The 14,444-nt window shown below is 36.8% G+C and overlaps 1 protein-coding gene across 2 annotated transcripts; it reads right to left on the reverse strand.

Annotated features, from left to right (window-relative positions):
- Positions 1 to 3,784: 3,784 nt before the first annotated feature.
- On the reverse strand, positions 3,785 to 10,411 carry snai3 (snail family zinc finger 3). Of its 2 annotated transcripts, XM_067401574.1 has the most exons (4): positions 10,281 to 10,411; positions 7,634 to 8,194; positions 5,884 to 5,965; positions 4,082 to 4,182 (listed from the first exon to the last, which is right to left on the reverse strand). In XM_067401574.1, the coding sequence occupies exons 1-3, from the start codon at positions 10,357 to 10,359 to the stop codon at positions 5,919 to 5,921; spliced, it is 687 nt and encodes a 228-aa protein (XP_067257675.1). In that variant the 5' UTR covers positions 10,360 to 10,411; the 3' UTR covers positions 4,082 to 4,182; positions 5,884 to 5,918. The 2 variants fall into 2 exon arrangements, with proteins under 2 accessions (XP_067257674.1, XP_067257675.1); XM_067401573.1 differs by lacking the exon at positions 5,884 to 5,965 and having other exon boundaries at positions 3,785 to 4,187.
- Between the last annotated feature and the right edge of the window lie 4,033 nt (positions 10,412 to 14,444).

The raw sequence follows: 14,444 nt of genomic DNA on the forward strand, positions 1-14,444 counted from the left end.
CACAAAGTACAGTAAACGGAAACTAACAAAAAACAACTGAAATAAAGGAGTAGAACAAGTAAACTAGACACAGTGAAACTAATCCGTAACTATAGAAACAAACAAAGACATAATTAATAACCAGGTAAACAAAACTGAACAGAGCAGAGAAACAGGAACTAAAGGAAATGGAACAGAATTTCAAAATAAAAGACATGACTTGAATACACTTCTGCGATGAGCATGTTCTTAATTCATGAATTAAATAAAGCATAAATTCAAACATTTTTATAGCATAAAGTCAGAAATATCAGGGTGATACAACAGACCTGAAATCACCATGAAGGGAAAGTCTCAATCAATAAATAAGCTAATGAAAAATAAAATGTATCACAGATTGTACAAAAATACGAAACAGAACTGTTTTAAACATTGAAAATAATTCGAAATTTTCTTGAGCAGCGAATCATCATATCAGAATGATTTCTGAAGGATCATGAGACACTGAAGACTGGAATAATGATGCTGAAAATTCATCTTTGATCACAGGAATACATTAATAAATTACTAATATGCTGAACATTTCTTATTCTTATCAATGTTGAAAACAGTTGTGCTGCATGTAAAAACAAATCTCCTCTTTTATTATTGTTTAGGGCCTTCGCCACTTTTTATTGAGAGAAAATCAGATCGATAGAAAACTGAAACTGGATCAATAAATGCCAGATTTTAATTCATATTTAATGTAACTCACAAATCGGTGGGTGGGGCTAAAGAGGCAATGATGTAGAAGTAGGCATCGATCTACTTCTGCAGAGGCGGAGTTTCATTGCACTATGATGTAATCATGTGACAAAATCCGAAAAAAGCTGTTTTTGGACTAACCAGGAAAGTTTGAGTTCTGAAACTCTATAGTACAATGACCTCTTATATGTCAAAAGCTCAAGGAAAAGTTGATTTCTCAATTAATTTAAAGTAAACCTCAGGCCAAATTCTTCCACAACACCTTGTTTTGTGATTGACAGAAGAAGGAGTGTGGAAGATATGGGCAGTATGGAGTATGGAGACACAGGTGGAAATGGAGAGCGCTGACTCATTAGGGCAATTGGAAACTCTCTGAATTCCAGAGGCAAGCGGGAATGGAAGCCGTCCTGCTTGGCCTATTCTTCAGCTGGTCAGAAATAGTGCCTCAAGATCTATTTTGGACCGTCTGAAGCAGTATAGGGGTGGGCCCATGCCTCCCTCACCCTGGCTACAGCATATTTTTAGAGCTGGACACCTCTTTTGTGGAGTCACAGTGGTTATAGTTAGGAGCCTCGGCGTCAGCTGACGGAGACGTCATGGAGCATAGTGACAGGGGGTCAAGATCACGTCTGCCATGGAGGCCTTTAGTTTATCCAGATTCGGCTAGAGCCACACTGCACGGTTAATATGAAGCAGCCTTGCTTTTGCAGACAGTGGGATTGGTGGACTGCGGCTAAGGAATGAGACGGATGTAAATTTAGTGTTGGAGGTGAAGGTTTGGTCATGTCGGCTCCAGTCAGGATAAACGAACAAATTCCAGTCTGTGTCTGCTGTGTCATGACTATGGTAAAATACTAGAGAGACTTGCAGACCTCTGCCCTCTGTTGTCCCTTGATATGTTTAGAGAACCTGTTGGTGCTTCAATCCATCGTAGTTTTGACCCAATGCGGTTGTATCGAGCTGAACCTTACGGTTCCAACCTGTGTATATTTTTTCAGAACAAAGCGAAATAGAATTCTGCAGAGGAAAAGTTTTGTTTTTTTAATTAGTGATTAGACGAGCACTACATTTCTTTCAGATGGGAGAAAACAGAGACCTAGGTTGTGTCCGAAATCAACCACTATACCCTTAAATAGGGCACTATTTGAGAGAACAAATTTGTATTGGTGTACGAAACCATAGTGCTCTCATTCAATCCCACAATGCACTGCAACAAAGAGTGTACAACAGCTAGAGAATACCCATAATGCACTGTGAGAGTTGCATGCCGAATGAATTCCCACGTCTGACCAGAAGATGGCGCCTGCAGATGAAACATCCATTTTCCAAATCGCTCGTCAAATGTAATGTTAAACAAGTTTAAATTCCATTTAAATTAACTATTAAATTGTTTCATTAAAGAGGACCTATAATGCCCCTTTCACAAGATGTAACACGGTGTCTCCAGAATGTGTCTGTGAAGTTCCCCCACAGATCATTTATTATAGCTTATCAAATTTGCCCCATTTGTGTGTCCCTTTAAATGCAAATGAGCTCCGCTTTCCAGAAGAGGGCGGAGCTTTAACAGCTCAACAACAACAAAGCTGGAGAATCTCACGCAGCCAAAATGAGGAAAGTGTTCAGCCTTACATTGTTCAAACCGGAGTCGACACTGATGGAGAGACTCAGGAAGAAGTTACAACTTTTAGACGTTTCTGAATGGTTAGTGGATAAATTGATGTAGTTGCTGTGGAGTTGATTCAACTCATCCACTAGCATGTGCCGTCATGTTCATCTTTTGTGTTGAATTGACCCTCGTTTGTGAAGCAGTCCGGCGTAAAATGACGGCATGACAACAACACTCGACTACAACAACTCTTCCTCTTCTCTAAAGCAGCCCAACATGGCCCCGCCCCCTTTGTTGAGTGTCCTCGGGGGCGGGGTTTATGCAAATGTGGGGGTTTGTGATGTCACTAACCTCGTTGTAGTCCTTAAAAAGCCATTTCTGTAAAAGAAAATATCTCCTTTGCATTGAACTTTGAGCGTCGTAACTTTGCAGATGTTGTTTATGCTCAAACAGCAACATTACACACTAACTAAAGTTAAAAAAGTGAAGCCACAGGTTTATACACAGAGTTCAAGATAAATCTTTTCATTACTTATGTTGCTGCCAGTTTGCTAAGTTTACGATAATGATTTTTAAACAACCCAAACTATGTAGAAGCAGCAGCTCTTCCGGCACACTAGTGTTTGTATTTACTCGCTCATTTTCATTCACTCCTTCAAGCAGACTATATTAGTGGACTAATGAGGTGATTTCGGACACAGCCCAAGATCCATGGTGCCATTACGGTCCGCAGCTGGCCTCCATCCACCTGCCAATAAACAGATATATATACAGGGATTTTTCCATGCACAATTACAAATGGGAAACATTGCAGGTTTTATTTAGCCTCACAGAATTTTCCTCTCCTCAGCTGTCCTCAATATAGACATATTAATTAATATTGTATGAATTAATTTTATGTAACAGCATGTGAAGTCAAAAGTCATGATGGGTCATTTTAGTGTTATCCAGCGATATTGATTCCCAACTTTCGGTGTTTTTTTGGCTGAACTTGGCCGCAGTGTTATTAATGTGTCCGGTGGGAGGAAAAAAAAAGTGAAATATGGTAAACTTTGTTCATAAACGTAATTTATTAAATATTAAAACTCACTTTTGACTGTATAAGCTATATAACTGTTGAGTTTCTCACTCCCATACACGTGTACACATTGTTTTTACTCTTTCCTATAATTTTGTTCTTGTTTATTAATAAATGTTCACCTTTTGATTATTACTGTTGCCTGTGTTGTTACTCTAGTGTTTCTGTGTGCGACTTTAATTTCCAAACTGTATTTTTTAAGTTATAGTTGAGTTAAATAGCTCAGATCGTTGGGTCAAACGTTCAACAAGTTGGGTTGTTTTTAACCCAGTGTCGTGAGCAGGTACAGAAGCACATGGCAGTTGTTTCAAACTTTTATGTTAAACTAAACAGGACACATATTATATTATTAGAAAAATATTATTTTATTGTTTGCTTAGAAATTTCCCCATTACAAAACCGTAACCTGAAAATCATCACAAGTACTAAATATAACAACTGGACAATTTGTAAGGCCACTCTCACACAGCATATTGTGCTTTATAGATTGCATTGCATTCAAAGAGCATACAGTATATATCAGTCAGTATTCCTCGTTCTTGAGTACTTGTCGATCCGTCCAAGCAGAACGATCTGTCAAACTTTGGCTCTGGTAATATTAGGACATGGGGCAGCACCCGGCCTCTTCATGCTTGGTCAGGAGTGATATTCTGGAGAAGGTTTTGAAGCAGCTTCTGCACTGGTATTTCTTGATCTCGGAGTGGGTTTGTAGATGCGCCCGGAGGTTCGAGCGGTCAGCAAACGCACGACTGCAGTGGGGACAGGAGAACGGCTTCTCACCTGAAAGCATTAAATGATCTGAGTTAGGTCACATACATTTTAATTTCTTCAAAATTATAATGCATCATTTTCATACATCTGTGAGAAGCAGTTCACTTAAAATGAAAATGTTGAAAATACACTTTACCTGAAGCCTTTATGTATAATGCATTATAAAGGTATTCATGACGTAGTTTTTTTTTTTTTTTTTTAACAAACAACTGCAACCAAAGTTAAAATGCATGATAATATTAGTAGTATTATAATGCATCATAACTGTGGTTACAATTTTTCATGAGACCATACAGTGCATTATTAATGCATTAAATGCATTGTATATAAAGGCTTTATTAGACATTATTTGAGTGTTTTACAAGAAATTATGAGTCTTTCAACTTCAAAATTTCATTTTTAATTAAATGTGTTACTTTGATTGTGAAATGTACAAGCAATTTCTGAGTGAAAATTGTTTCAAAGTAAATCATACACCTTTTTTTTCCCAGTGTACTTTTAGTGTACATATCATTCCAGTCCTGTATTATTTGTTTTCTTTCAGAAAACACAAAAAATGATCTAAAGAATAATATAAATGTGCATACAAGGAAGGTGGATGATGATTTAAACTGCCAAGCTCCAAAAAGGACAGAAAGCACCATAAAAGTCTCACAAAATGGTCTATACAACCTGTGCACCATATATTGGAAATCTTCAGAAGTCACGTGTGTGTGGAAGAGACTGAAATTTAAAATATTCCCCTGTGCTGTCGATCTTAAATCTCATTTGCGTGCACTTATTTCAAACCTGCCATGATGTGAAGTGAGAACCAGTGGAGATTTGCCATCATCAGCAATGTCAAAAATCACAATTTAAGTCAACACAAGTAAGAACAAGATTTGAGACTGTGGAAGGGAATTCATACAGCTTCAGAAGACTCATTTTAGTCTAATTTATGTAGCTTTTGTGATCGATGTGGAGCTTGGCAGTATATTCGCTTGACACTTTCATTGTATTGAAACGACTAGCACCGAGATGGACCGTTTCTATTTTTTTCACATTTTGGGAAATTACCTGAAAAAAAATGCTGGATGGAAGCTGGATGTGCATAAAAAACACATGTGCTAAAATGAGGCAGACACATTTTTTATCCGATAAGAAGACATGTGCATGAACTACGACATTTAACAAATAAATCCCTCGATGTGCAACAAAAAAAACGTGACCTTGCCTCAGCAGAGGCTGTGATTGGATAACTATACTAACCAGCGGACCAATCATATCGCAGCATCTCAGATGCTGGTTTGGTGGTTCTGAAACGCCCGAGTCAAAGAATGATTTGGTTTAATTCCCTCCAAAAGACAAACTCATTTATGATGGAGGGAAAAGGAGCCCGATTGCAGCAGCTTACATTTTTATTACTGATTTTTTGCACCAATCTCCCAAGAAGTGATGATTTTGTTCTCTTGAACACATGGGATGAAAACGCTGCTTTATTTACAAATATTTAATGCGACATTCTAATTTTATGCATAAGTTAAATTCACAACTTCTCATTTCGTGTTTCACACAAGCAGAAAATATGAAATGACACAATAATCTTAAAAATAAAGGGTTTACACTTGATAACTACATGTACTTACTATAGTGTTAGAGTTAGGGTTTGGTTTACGGTCAGTTACTTGTAATTATGCATAATATACATAATTTAACGTGTAACTACCTCACCTTAAAATAAAGTGTTACCAATAAGGTTCTTTATTGGCATCGACGGCTCCATGAAGAGCCTTTAACATCCACGAAACCTTTCCATTGGATAAAGGGAGAAAAAAGTTCTGTAGATTATACTTTTTTTTTTCATACTACAGTTTTTCTCAATCGATTTGACACATTTCTCCAATTTTTTAAAACAGTTAACACAGTGATCTAAACACACTCTTACTTCAGCCAAACAGTTCAACATTACTGCTAATAAATCATTGCATTTTTAAGTAAATGTGTATTCTCTAATGATTTTAGTACATTTTCAGCTGTAGACGTAAAAATACACTGACGGAAATACACTTTTATTGTAATGTTTTTCCTACAGGTATTTTAAAAACTCTTTTCAAAACTGATGTAATGCATATTTTTGAGTCATGAACGATGTTTTTAAACAAGTTTCAGTTGTTACACAACATTTCAAAGTGTTTAAATTCATTTTTTAAACTTTTTTGTCAGTAGTACAACCAAATATATGTAAATGAACATTGACAAATCAGGTTTTTAAAAGTGTAAAAACATAATGGAGATATAATTAATTTAATTAATTAATTTATAATTTAAGTGTTACCAATGACATTATCTGTTTTTTTTATAATCAATTAACACTGATTTTGTCATTTTTTACAAGACAGACAAAATTTGTCTCCAAAAAAGTCATTCAGTTTAACCAAAATCTCGGTTTCACCGAATGACACTTTTAGTTATACCGAATGACGATATTTTCAATCAATGATAACAGGTTGATATCTAGCTATCTAACAAAAGTACAATCAAACATTTTATATTTAGTACAAGTTTTTAAAATATTACAACATTTTCCATGTTTTATAGCGGTTGCACCAAATGACCTGATGTTTCGGGACATGCGTATGATCAAGTGAAATTTTTTCAAATAGTTAGAGTTAGTTACTTTGCTTCATGACCATGTGGTCCTTTCCAAGTGTCTGAATGATGTCACATCCTGTCACATGATATTGACCACATGACTTGAAGCAAAATGGTCCCTTTAATATCGGTTACTCCGAATGACATCAATGAAATTATTTTTTCCGGACATTCTTTCTAATAACAAAGCAATGACTTCAACACATAATTTTAACGTCATTTTGCACTATGTTGATATATGATGTTATAAAATCATGCCAGAATAAAAAAATATGTACATCTATTATATTTTAAGATATTTTAATTGCAAATGAAATGGCTGTATTGACCTTTGGGCGGTTAAACCAAATGACCTTTTAACACTTCAAAATCTTTAAAATACCTTTAAATGAAGCAAAATATAATTAACCCCTTTTGGATGTCATATCTTTGTTTTTTATTATTATTATAAGGCCTTTGGACAAAAAAATGACCATCACGCCATTGACCCAAATATATATCTACAGATACTTGAAATTAGCTGTTTTTATTAGTATTTGAGAGATATCTAAACCTTTTCTCTCGGCCACGATGATCACAGATCCTCTGGATGTTGCATTACAGTATCAGCCTTAACGTTATTATCTTGCCACCCTGACATTTGAGAATATACAAAAGTTTTTTCAATTATCTCAACAGCTTTAAAACTATTTATTTATATACATATTTATGTATATTCAAACATAACATTATGCCAAAGTATGTGACAAATGTTTGAGTGACACATATTCCTTTCAGAACAGCTTTTCAATACTGAAATGTTCCTCCAGCGACTCTGAACGTACCTGTGTGTGTGCGAATGTGTCCCTGAAGCAGCCAGGGCCTGGAGAAGGCCTTTCCGCACAGCTTACACACACATGGCAGCGTGTGCGTGCGGATGTGCATCTTCAGCGCCCCGAGACTCACGTACTCCTTGTCGCAGTACTTGCAGCTGAAGCACTTTTGGCACTGCCACTGACAGTGGACCTGCCTCGGGCCGGTCAGGCTAGAGAAGCTCAGGTAAGCTTTCTGGCAGTCAAAACATTCATCAGCGCTGCCGGTGCTGGCCAGTCCTAAAGCGGACACGTCGTCTTGTAGGTCTCTTTGGGATAGCTGGAATGGCCGTGGCTCGGTTCGCTCCAGCATTGGCAGCGCAGGCCGTATGTCTGGAAGAGGACTGGATGTCACAGGTAAGGGGTAAGTGAGACCCAGAACCGGGCCGTCCGTTGGGTGTTGAGGAGGCACGTACATCCCTGAACTGACCGGGATCGTCCGCAGAGTGGAGCTCAATGAGTTCCCAAGAAGCAGAGTCTCATGTGGATGCAGCGCTTTGAGTCTGGAGCTCGAGGATTCGATATGAATCACCTCTGTGGAGATATGTAATGCATAATTTATAACATTACCTGAATTCATATGTATCAACATTTAAATAAATCACTAACAATAAACAATTAAACTAACAATAAATGATTAAATGTGCCTTTAAAGCATGATTGATTTCACATCATCCACCTCACTTTTAACATTTTTATTTATCATAATCATGAACACATTGGTTTGTTGCACAAATAGTTTTACATTTACTGCATTTTGTTATTCTTCTCTTCTTTCCTTATAACGGCTAATGAATCAGAAGTCTCACATTCACAGGAAACAGCTTACATCCGCATTGCAAAATAAGGTGAATACCGATCATTTAACAATAAATTTAACATGTTTATGGTCTAGGAAAATCATCAACTTCACCCTTATTTGTTTGTTTTATCTGTGATAATAACGCAATGAAACCTGCCAAATTGTGGGACATAATTTTTGTCCAGAAAATAAACAAAGAAATTATGAACACATGCAAAAACAAGTGGGAAGCAACAAAATATTAATAACTGATATTCAGCTTTTTGTTTCTGCACAGTAAAATAAAACTTGTTACTTATCAGATAAATATATTTAACCAAATTTGGTGTTTTTGTTCTTTCCTCATATTTGTCAAATTTCTCCTGTGGCAAAATTAATTTTTATGGTAAGACTTTACAATAAGTAAAATAAAATAAATAAGTTTTATTAGTTAATTCTTTAATATTAATAACTGATGTTCAGCTTTTTGTGTTTCCATGCACTCTTATTCCTCGTCTGTGATCATGTAGAGCTGCACTGAAACTGACATTTGGACCTTCAACGCGTTAAACCCCAGTGAAGTCCACTATATGGAGAAAAATCCTGGAATTTTTTCCTCAAAAACCTTCATTTCTTTTCCACTGAAGAAAGAAAGACATTAAGATCTTGGATGACATGGAGGAGAGTAAATTATCAGGAAATTTTCATTCTGAAGTGAACTAATCCTTTAAAGCATTAACTAACATTAACTAAAAATAAGCAATTCATTTTTTATATATATCATTGTTAATATTAGTTAATAAAAATGCAACTGTTGATTGTTAGTTCATGTCAGCTCAGGTCTATTAAATAATACCAACAGATACAATGTTTGATTTTAGTAATGTAAATACGGAAATGAAAATTAGGTAAGATTATCTAATGCTTTAGAAGTTCATGTTAACTCATGTAGTTATTTAATATTAACCTTATTCATTTTGTCAGAGAAGATCATCGACAGGAAAAATAAAAATAATACTAAGTCTTTGTAAAAACAAAATGCAAGTTATAGTTAGTTTCTCAAGTGTTTTGTCAGTCTTTTGTCAAAAAAGTAAAAATAATAGATATTATAAGGTTTAGTCCACTGTTTCTTATTTCAATCTCCCTCTTATATATACTGTTGATAATACCTACACACGTTTATCCCTCTCTGGCTTTTCTATCAGGACTCTTCAGACCCAAAGTAAGGACTCACAATGAGCCGCTCTTCTGTGAGAGATTCTGCACCTGCTAAACTGCCATATCTTCATCCTTCTCTCATCACCATCATCATCATGTATAAAACATCTGTAACTGATCATATAGGCCTATCGTGACACATTTAAAGCAGTGACTATATATATGTATATATATATGAGAAACATTTTATATTCTTGTAAAATTACCATGCATGCCGTCTGAATCATAATAAGACTTTTAAAAAGTCTCAGCTATATGAAAATATAAATTTTAATATATATTTATAGTTTTTGCACTATTAAGATTAGAACATAATATCCACGTTAACACTTTTGTAAAACTGTAATATTTGTACTTTCATAATTTTATTAAATTATAATCACTAATGCAAAACATTTCTCCTCATTCATACCTTTTTATTTTACTCAAACAAGTGAATTATATTATTAAAAGTGATTTATGCGAAAACAAATGATGTGTTAAATATTTTAAACTACTATATCGAATTGATATATCCTAATATAAATAATAATCAAACTATGAAACACATAAGCAGTTAAAACAACAAGTCTTACAAGCGAGAAACTTTCTATTTAGTCATTTAGTCTGAAAATAACTTGCCGTGTTTTTTTGAGCCCAACACTCCATAGTCAGGCTTCTTGTTCGTGAGGTGTTTCTTCACCAAGAAAGACCTTGGCATCGTATCTCGGGTCTTCTGCAGGAAACTCAAGCGGGAGATGTTGCGTGTTGAATGAATAGCTGATGTTTGGAGGTTGTCTTTGCGCCACATTCTCGAGTAGAGAAGAGAGAGTCAGGTGCGGGCTCGAGCTGGACGGACAGCTCGCTCAGCCAATCAGAACGAAAGGACAAGTGTAGGAGGGCGGGGCCATGTTTGTCGAGACATTCCGCGGCAAACAGGTGCACGCGCGCGATCAAAACAGCAGAACTTTATTTTGATGAAACATATATTCCCCAGAGATTATCTTTGTTTTTTCACCCTCGCTCGTTGATAAAAACATAGCCTAACATGTAACACGGTCAATGCAATGCTTAAAATGTGGTGAATCGTTTAATGTAGTGTAGAGTGGGGCAAAACGCCCCCTTTGTACATAAATATTTTCAGTCAAAATACTAATTAATTATGAAGGCTGAGCAATTTTAATATTTGATGAATAACTCCTGCCATAGTCACTCAAAACCAGGATGGCAATTCTAATCATATTTATGTTTTGTTTCACTTTAATGTCACATTTTCCTTAAGGGGGGCGTTTTCCCCCACTCTACCCTATAAAACGTTTTCAACGAATCAGAGTTTTTGTCAAACGCGACACGTGGCGACATTTTACAAACGGTTTCTATACGACGCGACTGGAACAACAAAGTATGACAATGATCAAATCTGGTACTGTTTATGTCCTTAAATTAATGATAAAAGCATCTAATGTGAGTATGAATTTCATTTTGTGTGTTTTTCACAGTCGTACTGAAAGCGACGATGGATAATTCACCTCAGATCTTAAAAATAATCTATCTATCTATCTATCTATCTATCTATCTATCTATCTATCTATCTATCTATCTATCTATCTATCTATCAATCAATCAATCAATATCTATCTATCTATCTATCTATCTATCTATCTATCTATCTATCTATCTATCTATCTATCTATCTATCTATCTATCTATCTATCAAAAACATTTAACATATCCAGCACATATATTTAATGACAGTACTGCATTTAACAGCTACATTTATGCATAAACAAAACAGAAGGATAAGATAATGAGGATACAGATTTGATTTATAATAATGGACTGATTTCAACTGGATGACTGAAATACAGTGAAATAATGTACTATAAAAAACAATTTTTAGCTTAATTGTTGGCTATTTCTAAAGTTAGGTTATATATGGTAAATTATTCCATTATTGGGAACCAATTTTTAACGTTTTGTTATTTTTTTCTTTTCGAACCATAAACTAAAGTTCTCATGCAGAAAGTTTCAGGAACCAGAAATTGTTAAGTTGCATGTAGGCCTTCTGTAAATAATAAATAAATAATTGGTTGCAAGCAATTCATTTCTTGAATTAATTTAGCCTGTCTTGACTCTAATATTATTGAAATAGTTTTGATATAAGCAATTTGCATTGTTGCCATTATATGTCCAGCATATAACGGGTTAATGAAGGTTTAACAGAACAGGAACCACGTGGACCATGTACAAAAACATATGTAATATTTTTAAATGTTGAAAAAATCAAATGTACAATAGAGATAGAAAGGTTGAGTCTACACCTGTATTCAACATCGCCATCTTGTGTGCCATTAGTGTACTCACATGTGCAAGTGTGAGATTTATTTATTTTTTTTTTCAGTTTGTTAAAGGGATAATTCACCTAAAAATATTAAATACAATCATCATTTATTCATCCTCATGTAGTTTCAAACTGATAAAAAAAAAAATTTTGCATGCATGGAGACATTAGGGAATCACAGCCTTTTTCTTTTTCATTATATGGAAAGAAAAGATGTGATGAAGAAAAAAAATCACTAACGTTTACCTTTTGTTGCTCCCTGGAAGAAAGAGATTTATGCAAAACAATGTACACATCTCCGCCATCCCCACTGCATACAAGAACATATTTACCACCGTCTTTGCTGAAGAACCTATTTTTTTGTGCATATCTAGGAATCCTTCATTCAGCACCTGTTTATATAATCATTGTACTGCTGAGTCAAAAAAAACAAAAAAAACAAAAACAAAAAAAAACAAACAGCATTTTTACTACAAAATGCAAAAAGGCCGATGCCCAAAATGGCCGATATGGGATAAATGGATATCATTCAACTCTTAGACACCCCGAATCTAAAGAGATGGCCAAAGATTCTCCAAGGATCGCAGCTGGGGAATTGCAGAAAATAGTTCAGTCATGCGATCAGAAAGCCTAAAAAAATATAAAACTGCACCTTCATCACCACATGTTGTTTGGGAGAGTTTCAAGAAAAAGCCTCTCATCAAGAAACAATCTCCAGCATATTCAGCTGTCAGACACTACTGGATCGTCAAACTTGGCTGGGTTCTATGGTCAGATGAAAATAAAAATGTGCTTGTTAGTATCAAACACTCAAGATGGGATTGGTGCACACAGGGATAGAAAAGTACCCCATGTCCATACTGCTGGATCTATAATGTTGTGGGCCTGTTTTTCTGCTGGAGGTCCTGGACATCTTGTTCAGATACAAGGCATCATGGATTTTATCTCCAAAACTGCAGCTCTTGTGGGGTGTTCCCGGTCTGCAGTGGTCAGTATCTATCAAAAGTGGTCCAAGAAAGGAACAGTGGTGAACCGGCAACAGGGTCAATGACGACCGAGGCTCACTGATGCACGTGGGGAGCGAAGGCTGGCCCGTGTGGTCCGATCCAACAGACGAGTTACTGTAGCTCAGATTGCTCCAGAAGTTAATGCTGGTTCTGATAGAAAGGTGTCAGAATACACAGTGCATCACAGTTTGTTGCGTATGGAGCTGCATAGCTGCAGACCAGTCAGGGTGACCATGCTGACTCCTGTCCACCACCGAAAGCACCAACAGTGGACACGTAAGCATCAGAACTGGATCACGGAGCAATGGAATAAGGTGGCCTGGTCTGATAAATCACGTTTTCTTTTATATCACCTGGATAGCCGGGTGTGTGTGCGTCGCTTACCTGGGGAACACATGGTACCAGGATGCACTATGGGAAGAAGGCAAGCCAGCGGAAGTCCCAAAAGTTTTGGGACGCCTGCCTTTATGTGCACATGAACTTCAATGACATCACATTCTTAATCCGAAGGGTTTAATATGGAGTTGGCCCACCCTTTGCAGCTATAACAGCTTCAACTCTTCTGGGAAGGCTTTCCACAAGGTTTAGAAGCACATTTGTGAGGTCAGGCAGTGATGTTGGCGTGAAGGCCTGGCTCACAGTCACCGCTCTAATTCATCCCAAAGGTGTTCTATCCGGTTGAGGTCAGGACTCTGTGCAGGCCAGTCAAGTTCCTCCACACCAAACTCGCTAATCCATGTCTTTATGGACCTTGCTTTGTGCACTGGTGCACAGTCATGTTGGAACAGGAAGGGGCCATCCCCAAACTGTTCGTACAGTGTTGGGAGCATGAAATTGTCCAGAATGTCTTGGTATGCTGTAAGAGTTGGTAAGCATTAAGAGTTCCTTTCACTGGAACTAAGGGTCCAAGCCCAACCCCTGAAAAACAACCCCATACCACAATCCCCCTCCACCAAACTTTACACTTGGCACAATGCAGTCAGGCAAGTACCGTTCTTCTGGCAACCACCAAACCCAGACTCGTCATTCAGATTGCCAGAGAAGCGTGATTCTTCACTCCAGAGAACACGTATCCACTGCTCTAGGGTCCAGTTGTGGTGTGCTTTAGACCACTGCATCCGACGTTTGCATTGCACTTGGTGATGTAAGGCTTGGATGCAACTGCTCGGCCATGGAAACCCATTCCATGAAGCTCTCAACGCTCTTGAGCTAATCTGAAGGCCACACAAAGTTTGGAGGTCTGTAGCTATTGACTCTGCAGAAAGTTGGCGACTTCTGCGCACTGTGAGCATCAGCATGCACTGACCCCGCTCTGTGATTTTTACGTGGCCTACCACTTCGTGCCTGCATTGCTGTTTTTCCCAATTGCTTCCACTTTTTTATGATACCACTAATTTAAATATTTAGTAGTGAGGAAATTTCACGAATGGAATTAAGAATTCACTGAGCTCCTGAGAG

This window comes from Chanodichthys erythropterus, chromosome 11, assembly GCF_024489055.1.
Source record: "Chanodichthys erythropterus isolate Z2021 chromosome 11, ASM2448905v1, whole genome shotgun sequence".
Lineage (NCBI taxonomy): Eukaryota > Metazoa > Chordata > Actinopteri > Cypriniformes > Xenocyprididae > Chanodichthys > Chanodichthys erythropterus.

Bases quoted from the DNA above. Each gene is read 5' to 3' on its own strand.
- snai3 (XM_067401573.1), bottom strand. From the start codon at position 10,359: ATGCCAAGGTCTTTCTTGGTGAAGAAACACCTCACGAACAAGAAGCCT. The intron at 8,195-10,280 runs GCAAGTTATTTT...ATATCTCCACAG, and splicing joins GTTGGGCTCAAAAAAACACG to AGGTGATTCATATCGAATCC. The intron at 4,188-7,633 runs GTACGTTCAGAG...TAATGCTTTCAG, and splicing joins ACACATTCGCACACACACAG to GTGAGAAGCCGTTCTCCTGT.